The 12017-nt window shown below is 41.8% G+C and overlaps 1 protein-coding gene across 1 annotated transcript; it reads right to left on the bottom strand.

The window, feature by feature from the left end:
* Window positions 1–17: 17 nt before the first annotated feature.
* On the bottom strand, window positions 18–11006 carry pidd1 (p53-induced death domain protein 1). Its single transcript, XM_063479543.1, has 15 exons — window positions 10284–11006; window positions 9690–10103; window positions 9426–9578; window positions 9260–9311; window positions 8945–9146; window positions 7596–7745; window positions 7310–7483; window positions 7079–7226; window positions 6858–6993; window positions 6625–6775; window positions 6344–6467; window positions 5281–5396; window positions 2990–3097; window positions 2595–2791; window positions 18–1241 (listed from the first exon to the last, which is right to left on the bottom strand). The coding sequence occupies exons 1-15, from the start codon at window positions 10858–10860 to the stop codon at window positions 1007–1009; spliced, it is 2937 nt and encodes a 978-aa protein (XP_063335613.1). The 5' UTR covers window positions 10861–11006; the 3' UTR covers window positions 18–1006.
* Window positions 11007–12017: the final 1011 nt, after the last annotated feature.

The following is a 12017-nucleotide window of genomic DNA, read 5'->3' as shown; positions in this document are numbered from 1 at the left end:
TAAGACATATTAAAAAAAGTGTACATTCATACATTACAAAGATCTAACGTCCTCATATCATACTGAGATTGTGCTGCAGCTAAACTGATTACTCAGTGACCAAAGGCACACAAGGAGGAAATGTAATCAGCTGTAAAAATGGCTTATGTTTGCAGTTTTAGTGTAGTCCTGTAACATGCTCTCACAGGTCTCAGAGCTGTTTGCTGTCTGAACAGGTACCAGAAATTAAAAAACAACATTAATAGATGCAGTCATTGGTATATTTAAAAAATAATTATAGTTTGTTATTATAATTTGATTCTGAATCAAAAACATGATTCAGAATCAAACAAAGTTATAGTGAAATTATGGTTTGAAATAATGAGATGGTTTTTTTTTAATGAATGAGACAAATTTATAAAGTGCTAAAGAAAACAAATATATAAAAAGTTAAAGATTTGAGATACGGAGTCAAAAGTTTAAGATGATTTTGATCAGGACTGTCAAACATAAGGCCTAGGGGCCAAAATCTGCCCAGCAAAGACTCCAATCCAACCCGCTGGACAGCTTTGGAAAATGTTAAGGAGGTCATAAAATTATGACTTTTAACAGCATTTTATTATGTTTTCAGCATCTCTTCCTACTATTCCTAACACATGTTCCTTCATATTACACCAAGGTAATAGATTCTTTAATAAAATAAATTAAATAATTAAATTACTTAAATGAAGATCAAAGTCGATTGTACATGGCCCATCATGTACAATGAGTTCAACATCCCTGCTTTAGATGCTTAGATACTTGGGGGGTCGGGTTGTTAAAAACAAGGCATAGGCCATTACACAGTAAATCCATTTCACCTGTTCCTCTGTTGTTCCTCTTATGAAAGGTGCCACCTGCACCTAGCCGGTCGTCATGATTGTGCACTTCTGCAGTTGATGACAGCAGAACAAGATAGTGGAGGCCCACTGTAAACAAGCAGGTCACTCAAGTGTAAGTCAGCCATCTGTGTCCAGCATGGGCTCATCTACTGCTGTTTTTCACCCAGAGAGGAGCTCTCTGCTTCCAGACCTACTCTCCTCAAGGACTCTGTGTACTTTTTCTTTCCTATGTTGACAATGTCCTCTATCTCTTCGGCTAGGTCTCGCCTGCCGCTCTCGATCATAGCAGCCACCAGCCGAGATACTGCCCCGGGTGTTTCGTTCTTCTGCGCCCGGGCCCAGTGAAACAGCATGTCCAGGACCAAGGCACCCAGATTGTCCCTGGTGGCGAAGGAAAACACACCACTGAAATATATGTTCAAATCCCACAATAAACCCTCTAATCTCCTACTGTTATACCTGTTATATCTAATGCACATTAATATTAAAATGTGAATACATTCGTACATTAAAATCCTACACACAAATGCAAAAACACAGACACACACACACACATATACATATTGCGTTTTTCTTCCACCTCCAGGATGAATCAATAGAGGTTTTCTGAACACGAGGAGAAGGGGGAGGGCCAGATGAGCATCAGCCTGTGTGTAATCTCCTGCAGTGTCCCAGATGGCTTCGTGATGGCAGTGCAGATTAAAACAATCAAAATTCTCTAGCATGTCTCTCCCACTGCGGGATTTTTCCTCCTGTTACATATATCTCACGCCATCTTGTTCCTGGCAAAGCTTTGACTGTGCCATGATGTGTGATCACTGGCTCAACAAATGTACTTTTCTCCCTTTCTTTTTTTTACCTCTCTCTTGGCTAAAGCAGCACAGACAGACAGACAGACAGACAGACAGACAGATAGATAGATAGATAGATAGATAGATAGATAGATAGATAGATAGATAGATAGATAGATAGATAGATAGATAGATAGATAGATAGATAGATAGACAGACAGACAGACAGACAGACAGACAGATAGACAGATAGATAGATAGATAGATAGAGTAATGTGGTCACACGCGCTTCTTTTGCATAGAAAACTATCCACATCACAGAGATTTCAGAATGAGATTGCTTGGGTAACCCCCTAGGGCAGGGGTGGCCAACTCCAGGCCTCGAGGGCCAATGTCCTGCAGGTTTTAGATATTACCCTGGGTCAACACACCTGAATCACATGATTAGTTCGTTACCAAGCCTCTGGAGAACTTCAGGACATGTTGAGGAGGTCATTTAACCATTTGAATCAGCTTTGTTGGATCAAGGACACATCTAAAACCTGCAGGACACTGGCCCTCGAGGCCTGGAGTTGGCCACCCCTGCTCTAGGGTATTTTTGAGCACCATTGATTGTCGCTTCATTCGCTTACCTAAAAGTTGAGAGTAGTTACTTACTTATTTGGAGGTGCATAAAATATAAAACAATTTATCTGACAGTACTGCTTTAAAATCAGCACTTTCAAGCTCGACTGAAATTTGCAGCTGCCACATGGACAAGAAAGGTTTTGAGCTATTTGGTCACAATGACAAGAGGTATGTTTGATTGTTTTTCTTGTTTTTAGACTAATCAACTACAAGTCACTTACTTTTATTGACTGTACTATTAGAATTGAAAATGTGTTTCATGTAAAAGGCTTGTTCACTTAAGTAATTCTAAGTGAACATGATTGTTCAGTCCTACCTGTTCTTGTACTGGATGCGGTCCAGTTCTTGGTAGCTCAAGCCCAGATTGAGGCCAATAACACGCCAGTCTTGTGCTATCTGAAGAGAGATGGACAGCAGGTTGGCTTCTGTCAGGTAGCCACTCTCAGGGTCACCCAGGTTCAGAGGAGGATACTCGACCTCCTCCATGATGAAAGTGTTCTCTGAGTTTAGAGCCTACAAGAACAATAAAGAAAGTGGTCCCTCTCAGAGCATAAGGAGAAAGCCTCCTCAGAAATAATGCTTGTAAAACTTTTTTCTGTACCAACAACAGTCTAGTTTAGAAACTAATAATCATGTATATAGACAGAACATTTTACATTCAATAATATCTTTTAAGATAAGAATAAAATAGGATCCATCTCTTCAACTGACAGGAAGTCTTAAAGGTAAAGTTGTAAGCCACTGGCTGTCGAGTCCTTTCCTCTTTCTGGCTACTTCCTCTGGCAGGTTTCTGGGAATCTCCCCTCTATAAAAGGACACCTGTAACAGAGGTGCAGAGCATATTATCAGTGTTGTCCAAAACCTATTTAACCATAAAACACATAAAGCACATTAAATTTTTTAAATGTGATTCATTATAATCAACAAGAACATTTATTAGAAATTAATCTCCTTTAGACCCAAACTCCATTGGGCAAGAAGTATTATATATCAGGCCCTGAGAACAGTTTTATGTTGTTGGTCGCTCTGTGGTTCCTTGGAAAAACAGGCTGGATTACACTGTTTCCAGTTTAGAATAACAATTCTTTTAAATTGATAGCCCAGGGTCCACAGTTTATTGAGTTAAACCAAAATTGCCCTCAAATAATGGAGCAAGCACACCGCAGGGCAGAGAGGAAGAGTTTCTTTATTGCCACACCGAAACTGCTGCGATTCTTTATTATCATTGTGAAGTGGGTGAAGTGTGTAATTCTCTGTCTAACACAGTTGTAGTTCCAGACTGATGTTCGTTGGGTTGCCAGTAAAGATTGAGTAGGCTACTATGGCATTCCCATGTGAGCTCCACAGAGTAAAACAGACTAAGACAGACCTTTGTCAATAAACCAGTTCTCCACATAGATGCCTCTGTTAAAAATGTTCTCTTATTCACCATGCAAGGAGCACAAGTCTTCTCCTTGGATATCTTACTCATAACAGACACTATCCAGACATATACAAGCACACAGGAAGCACCAGTGAGTTTACTACAGGGAACTAAAATGGAAGACTTTTTCCTTTTTATTCCCCTTTCCATAAAAACTGCACTACATCCATTAGGAAATAACAGGAGAGAGACCAGCAATATCTAATATTCTATTGGTGAGTAATTGCAACAGAGAATTTCATTACTTTTCAATCAACTGTTTTAGGTATCCTAGGAAGGTACAAGCTGTAAAAGAACCATTTTTAAAGAAAGTGTAGTCCTCTGACAAATCTAAGCTGCCAGGCTCAAAATTTGGATTTATAGGTCCAACCAAATAGGTACCTGGCACAAAGGACACAAAGATAGATATCAGTGAAGCAAATCAGGCACACCTCACCTCCCACACACATTTGGGGATAACTACTTTCTTGCTATCTTTGGCTTCATGTTGCTCTAAAGAAAACATGTGAAAAGAGATTTATTATCTCTGAACTAAGCCATGGGACTTCTGAGAAGTACTGAGAAGATGATATATGCCTCAAGTGAATGTATATCTTTTTAGTATTTACTTTAACTTTGTCTCTCCAAAGGTAAGGTCATTCAGCTGTCTACTTTTAACAGAGTGGGGTCTTCTGAGGCCATTCACAGAGAAATTATATCAATTCCCGTGTGCTTCCACACATTTTTTAAACCAACAGGTTTAAAGGTATGTGGGGTGTATGGGTGAGGTGTGTATGTATGTAATGTTGTGCTATCTTAAAAATGCATACCTCACATTAAGTGTTCAGCTTTTGCTACAGACTAAAACTCTTGACCACAAGTTTTGATTCAATTCTGAGCTACCAGGACTGGACCTGCAGTGTTTTGAAAGGTGCAACTAATATTTTTTCCAGCTCCAATATATGTAGCATACAGGAAAATGATGAGCTAAAATACAATAAAAATAAACCACAGGAGTGAATCAACACCACTAAGACAGGATCACAAAAATCACAGCAGTAAATATTATAGAATTGTTTTAACCTGTAAAATAGTGTAGGTCACACCTGGTCCCATCATGTAGAAATTGCTGCACAAGCTTGTTAAAGGATAAAGTGCATGATGGCACTTTCAATCAATCAATCAATCAATCAATCAATCTTTATTTATAAAGCACTTTTCATACAAACTGTAGCACAAAGTGCTTTACATGGTTAAAAGCAGCCCACCTCACCCTCCCACTCATTCCCCGCACTGTCATTAACAGAAGCGGTCATGATACACACATCCCCCCACCCCCCCACCCCCACACACACACATACACACACACACACCTAAAGAGTAAAATTGGGCTGGGTACGTATTAGCCAAGTGAGGCTAATACTTTCACAGATGTGACCTTCAAGCTCATTTATACTGTGAAAAGTCAGTTTTGTTCTTATATACTATATTTGCATGCAAGCCTGTGAGTTTAAAAAATGTGCTTTCCTAGTTAAATATAAAGCAGACAGTGTGTGTGTGGTGGTGGGTGTGTGTGTGTGTGGGGGGGTCTATGACTTACCTGCCCCCTCACTGGTCCCTTCTGACCCTGTGCTGAACAGATATACACTTCCTTCAGATTCTTGAGGCTGGAGTAAAACTCGAAACACAGTCTTCCCCCCACACAGTCTGGTCTATCTGGAAAAAAACAGGGAAATATCAGTGTGAGACAAAAAGTTATGTCAGGGCAATCATTACACAACAGCACATCATAAGACCTCGGAAGAAAAGACAAACAAGCTAAAGTCCTTCTCCTGGCATTGATTAAATCCTTAAAAGAATCATCTGTATAGGTTTAAACACATATTTAATTTTTGTCCAAAAAGATAATTGATTCTCCTTTAAAATGACCTTTGTCCCGTTTATTGTGTGCAAATCTAGTAGTTAATTTTCAAATCACGATTTCCAAAACACAGCGACATTGTATTCCTGGGAAAAAGTAACCTTTAAGTCAATGAAAATGTCATCACAAACAAAACATTTAAAAAGGTATAGCGCTTTGGTGGTAAAAAAATTTATAGCAACAAAATAGGTTGTGTTATTTTGAGCCATGTTTTAACTGTTCCTCTTCTCCCCTTCTTTGCTCCTATGTGTCTGTTTCACTGTGACAAGCAGGGGGGGAGCAGAGGAGAAGAATAAATGCACACAGAAGGTGAAACAGTGAACAGAGGACCTAACCCAAATCCAAAGCAAACTATGAAATATTGAGTCTGAAACAATGGCAACATAGAAATGAAGCTTTTTGATCTGATTACATAGTTATCTATGAATGTGCTGCAAATATTATGTAAATCTTGGTTGTGATTCCTATATCTGACAACTTCACCCCACACGTGCTGAAGGATGACGGGATTTCTCCCTTAGATTGGTTACCCTGGCTGACAATACAGTTCAATGCCATAATGGTATAGTCTGCTCTGTTCACTAATGATATAAAAACACCATCCATCCATCTTCTTCCACTTATCTGTATCAGGGTTGCCAGTTTAGCTCACTGTGTGAGCAGTGGCAACCATGTGATCAGTACAGTAGATTTGATAAAAACTCCAAATCAACCTCAAACAAGTTTCTCTAAGGCTTCATACCTGTGCTGATTTCTAAGCCTCTTTCAAAGCCAGCAAAGAACTGCTCTCCTTCCAGCAGGTCACACAGGTCTGAAGGCTGGGGTCCATCATATTGTTCTGACAAAGACTGCATTCTGCTCTCTACCTGTGCAGGAAACACCACAACCATTGCTTAGCACCTGAGCATGCAGTTTACACCAGAAACAAATCAGTTCAAAGTCATACACTACCAAGGCTATGACACCACCCACAGTGGCTGACTCTGTGCACAGTGACAACACAAGAAAAAAATCACCACAAACCTTGTTAGAAGGTAAGCACTGCAGCAGAACCTGTGAAGGATCAGTCTTCCTCTGGAGGACCAGGAACTGGACTTTGAACTGTTTTAGCCTCTGGTAGATCTTCCTGACCACCCCACTGACGCAGCGCTGTGTAGTATACCAGAGCCAGTACCTGTAGTGGTACACACATTATAATCCTACACTGTAAATTACATTTCAAAAGTGCTTTATGGTGATATAGAGCTGACCCTTACCAGGAGAAATGTGTAATGTAGAAAATGGCATATAAATGGGTCACATAGAGAGAGACTTGTGCTGTGATGTCAGTCCAGGTTTGGGCAGTGGGATCTCCATGGAGCAGATGCAAACAGGACATATCAACTGTATGGCCTGCAAAGAAAGGGAGAAAAACATTAATACACACTAATGTAATGTGTTATTACACATGTGTGAGCATCAGGAGGACGTAATGTACCGGTGACACCAGATGGCAGGGGAATCTGAACTTTGATTGGCTGTAGAAAATGCATGCTGGGAGTCTGGGAGAGACAAAGTAGGGGGCTGACTCTGGCCTGAGGATCACCGCACAGCGTCTGCACGTCTGACATAGACACCTGCAACACCTGCAAATCAGGAAACACCAAAGTCTTGCAGACCAGACAAGAACAGTGATATCAATCATGTATAGGTACTGCTGCTAGCTGACCTGTAAAGTGATAGTGCGAGTCTCCACTGTGGAATCCGGAGGAAAGTGAAGCTTTACTCCAGGATCAGCACTTGATACCAGTAAGCCTCCGGCTGGTGTGACAGAGCAGCTGTCCTTTACTGGGCAAGACACTGCCATAAACCAGGAAAAGTGGTTCACTGAGCAGCACGCCAGCTAAAGGTACAAAAAGAAGCCAGTTTCACCACTAATATAGTAATACTGTTTGTCCAAGACAAAAAAAAAATTGTAATAATATCCATTTGCAGTAGCATGTTTTATGGGTTACCCTGGCTGGACGTCCCCCAGGGCGACTGCTATGGCTCTCACTTCCTCTCCTTAGCTCAGTGGGCAAAGTACTCCATGACTGTCCATCAAACGTCCGCACCACCACCTCCTTTCTTTTTGTCCGGTGATATGGCACACATACCTCCACAGGCTGTAAGCATTTCAGAGGTGAGATGCATTTATCTCATGCAAGTGCAAGAAAGAAACAGATAGGAAATAGCAAATATTTGATGGAAACCACTCAAGTTACTAGTCACATTCACACATTCATACAGTGCTTTATCTTGTGCATTTTAAGCCCATTATCTATCTCACATCCACACCTATGGCACCTGCTAACCTAACGTGCAAACAAACATACAGAAATGGCCCAGGAAGGCTCAAACCTAGGGCTTATTTTTGGCACCAGAAAAGCGTTTGATACATACATTCACCAGCCACTTCATTAGGTACACCTGCTCAATCCCTTACTGATATCAGAGGCCAGAGGAGCACGGTCACACTCCTTTGAGCTGATATGAAGGCAACAGTAATTCAAATATCTACTCGTTACAACCAAGTATGCAGAAGAGCATCTCTGAATGCACAACACATTAAACCTTGAAGCAGATGGTTAGCAGCAGTGGAATACCACATCGGGTGCCACACCTCACAGCTAAGAACAGGAAACTGAGAATACAATTTGTACCAGCTCACCAAAATTGGACAGTGGAAGACTGGAAAAACATTGCCTGGTCTGATGAGTTTTTTTCTTTTTTGGGAATTCTTTTCTTGGTAAACTTTGGGCAACTTACTACCAAGTAAGCATCATTTGAACACCACAGCCTACGTAAGTGTTACTGCTGACTAATCTCTTTATGAACACAGTGTACCAATTTTCTGATTCCTGCTTCCAGCAAATGGTTTCTTGAATATGACAAAGAACTCACTGTACTCAAATGGCCTCCACAGTCACCTGATCTAAATCCAGTAGAGCATCTTTAGGATGTGGTGGAGCGGGAGATTCGAATCATCGATGTGCAGCCAACAAATCTGCAGCAACTGTGTGATGCTATTGTGTCAATTTGTACCAAAATTTATAACACTGTGCTGAATGTATGCCATGAAGAATTAAGGCAGGGGGTCAAACCTGGTACTAACAAGGTGAAACGAATAAAGTGGCTGATGACTGTATAACTAATATTACAAAAGAACTAGGTGGGTCATGTTTACCCGAGTGTGTAAATAACTAAGGTTCTAAACAAATATGTAAACAGAGGTAAAGTTTAGTTTCTCCACAGCCGCAAATCACAAACTACCAAATCATGATAACTAAATAGTTATGGAGTGTTCCTATACGCTTTAAAATACCTTTAAAAATGTGACTCCATGAGGACGAAGTTCCAGCGGACGACTAAGAAGGATCTCATGCTCCTCCAGCTGTACCCACTTTCGCTGTGGCCTCTTCTCGGCCCAGGCCAGTTTTGTGGCTGTCACTATGCATCCTGGGGGGAACACCAGCTCAGCCCCCCCTGGGAGGAACACATGACACCCGGCAGACGAAATGCAGAAACTAAAGAGCAAAAGGAGCATCAAACCTTTTTTTTAATATAGCTTATATCAATTTAACTAACGGTATTATTTCAAAGAATGAGAAATATGAGCCTGCTATGAGTGAAACTGTACCTGTGCTGATTAAACCCAATGTGCAGTTCTGGGAGTTTTGTTTCTGCTTCATCTGGTGAGAAAAAAACACAGTTAATATGCTAAAAACAAACTTTAACACTGCATGTTCAGGATCAAAATACATTGAGCTCTAATCGATTTTAAGCTCCTGTTTTTCTCTGCTCACCAGGTGTAGGAGAGAGAGGAGGAGGTGTTGGAGGTCGTCCCAGGGGATTGTCACGGACGTCTATTTTAAGCAGAGGCAGTTTGTTCAGACAGAGTGGGATCAGACGGAGGTCATTGCTGTAGATGACAAGTTCCCTGAGTGAAAGGAGAGAGCCTGGGCAACAAAAAAAAGACAACGTTACTCTTTTTGAATTGCTCCGGGACCAATTTATCTTACATTAAGTGATATTTCACTAGACACACCCACTCACCCTTATGCCCTTACCCATGCTCTCTGGTAGCTGCTTTAGCTTGTTCTGGGACAATTCCAGCTTAACAAGCTCCTCCAGTGAACCAATTTCGTCAGGTAGCTCCTGTAGGAGGTTATTTGACACATCCAGAGTCTGTAGTGCTTTCAGTTGACCCAGACCTGGGGGGAGAGACACCAGCTCATTCCCCAGGAGGGAGAGGTAGGTGAGGGAGGAAAGCTGGCTTATATCAGCGGGCAAAGCCGAGAGGTGGTTGTGACAGAGGAGCAACGAGGACAACATGGGAAGGCTAAGCAGACAGGATGGCAAACAGGAGAGCTGGTTGAAGGAGAGATCCAGGTGCACCAGATGGGAAAGTGAGGAAATAGATGCTGGTAAGGTGGTGAGGAGGCCAGGCAGGGGGTCACCTCTTGAGTCATGTAAACAGTGTCCTTTAGTTAGAAAGAAAAATGCAATTAGAGCAGAAGAAAAAGACAGAGAATCACAGAAGAATTATCATTCTATGGCACAGTATTACATAGTTTAATTTAACTAAAGGTAACAACTAAAATGCAATGAAACACGTATGGTGACAAGCAGATGACACTGAATTAAATTTATGAAAAAAGTACCCCGAATAGCCAGTGATCGTAGCTTTGTCAGATGGGACAGGACATCCAGTGCACCATCCAGCCCTGCTTTTTCCTCAGAGCCCAGCCTCAGGTACTGAAGGCCCTTCAGCTGCCCCGGGATGGACTCCCAAAGGAGGGGCAATGCAGCTGCACCTCCCCGGTACACATCCAGGGTCAATCTTGTATCAGTCAACACAGCTGAAAGCTCCACGGAAGGAGGCAAGGGTGGAGACAAGGACAAGGGAGAAGAAGAGGAGGAGGAAAAGTCGGTGTGACGGCTGGAGGAGTATGAGCAGGAGGGAAGGGTGGATATGGAGGGAGCACAGGTATCCATAAGGCTGATGGGAGACACAGAGGGAGGATCAACAACATCTCCCTGCTCTCCAAACATAGTGGGACCAGTCATCCTCTCCTCTTCCTGATTCAAAAGTCCCCAGATTCCGTGGGCCAAAATTTCTGCAACTCCACCTGAAAGGCTGCATGCAGGTGTAACCTCCACCTCTCCGTCTTCCGTGCTGGCTGCATGGCATCCACAATCTTCATCGGGAGGCGCGTCGTCTTCGCTGCCTCTGTCCATTGAACACAAAGTCTGTTAGCTGACTTGCCACTCGCCCAGTACTTTCCTGAGACTTTCTCCCCGCATAACGTTTGTTATGTACAGGTCATGTCATTACACCCAGACGGAGCTAAGAGGCTGCCATGAGAAGGGAGGAACAGTTTATGTGTGACACAAGTTCTGAATTAGTTTAATCTAACAATTACGAAGCTAAACGTTATTAGTTATGGCCATAGCTATAATTAAGAACAAAAATGCAAATTAAAAAAATATCCGCTCACTACGGTGGAGCTCTTGGTATTCGCTTTAATTTACCAGAGCTGTTTACGACTTAATGCAACGTTATTAGATTACTAACGTGTAACAAAGGAGTCTGGTTTCTTAACTCTTTGTCGCTACTTCCGGAAACCAGATTGTTTTTTAAAAAGAGGGCTCTGCGTCACTGTTGTTCGTTTGTTTTGTTCACAAGATCTGGCGACGGAAGATAGGAGGAGTCAAATCGACATTTTCCGTCTAATTCTAGAAGCCCGCCCCTTCGGTAGCTCTTGTGTATCACAACGAGCGCCTTGATGGTAGCGCCGCCAAAGTTTCAGCAGAGGGCGGGACCGTCGTGTTAGCAACGTGTGCAGTGATGTTAGTCCCCCTTTGACCATCGGGCGGCGCTGTTGAGACAATTTTATTGCTGTAGGCGTTAGTGTGATGATGTCCACCCATAAACACTATTTTCAGATGTCTCATGCTGTGAACAATTTTAAACGCGAACGTAATGATACGATTAATGAAATAATTTTAAAATTATCTTTTAAATTGGTAAAATTACCCGTGACTGTGGAGGTAATTTGAGTACAGTGAACTCATTGTCATGTTCAAGAAACCAGTTTGAGAAGATTTGAGCTTTGTGGCATGGTGTGTTATCCTGCTGGAAGCATCCATCACAAGATAGGTACACTGTGGTCATAAAAGAATGGACATGATCAGCAATACTCAGGTTGCGGTGTTTAAATGGTGCTCAGCTAGTAGTAAGGAGCCCAAAGTGTCCTAAGACAAAATCCCCTACAACTTTACACCACCACAAGCCTGAATCTTTGATACCTCTGATGGATCCAAGTGTTCATGTATTTTTCAGAGATGCTTGTATATATACCTTGGGTTTAGCTTCAGTATTTGAGCTATTTTTG

The sequence above is a fragment of the Pelmatolapia mariae genome, linkage group LG7 (assembly GCF_036321145.2).
Source record: "Pelmatolapia mariae isolate MD_Pm_ZW linkage group LG7, Pm_UMD_F_2, whole genome shotgun sequence".
Lineage (NCBI taxonomy): Eukaryota > Metazoa > Chordata > Actinopteri > Cichliformes > Cichlidae > Pelmatolapia > Pelmatolapia mariae.
The sequence above is the reverse complement of the archived record's forward strand: the minus strand, read 5'-3'. Positions and strand labels throughout refer to the sequence as shown.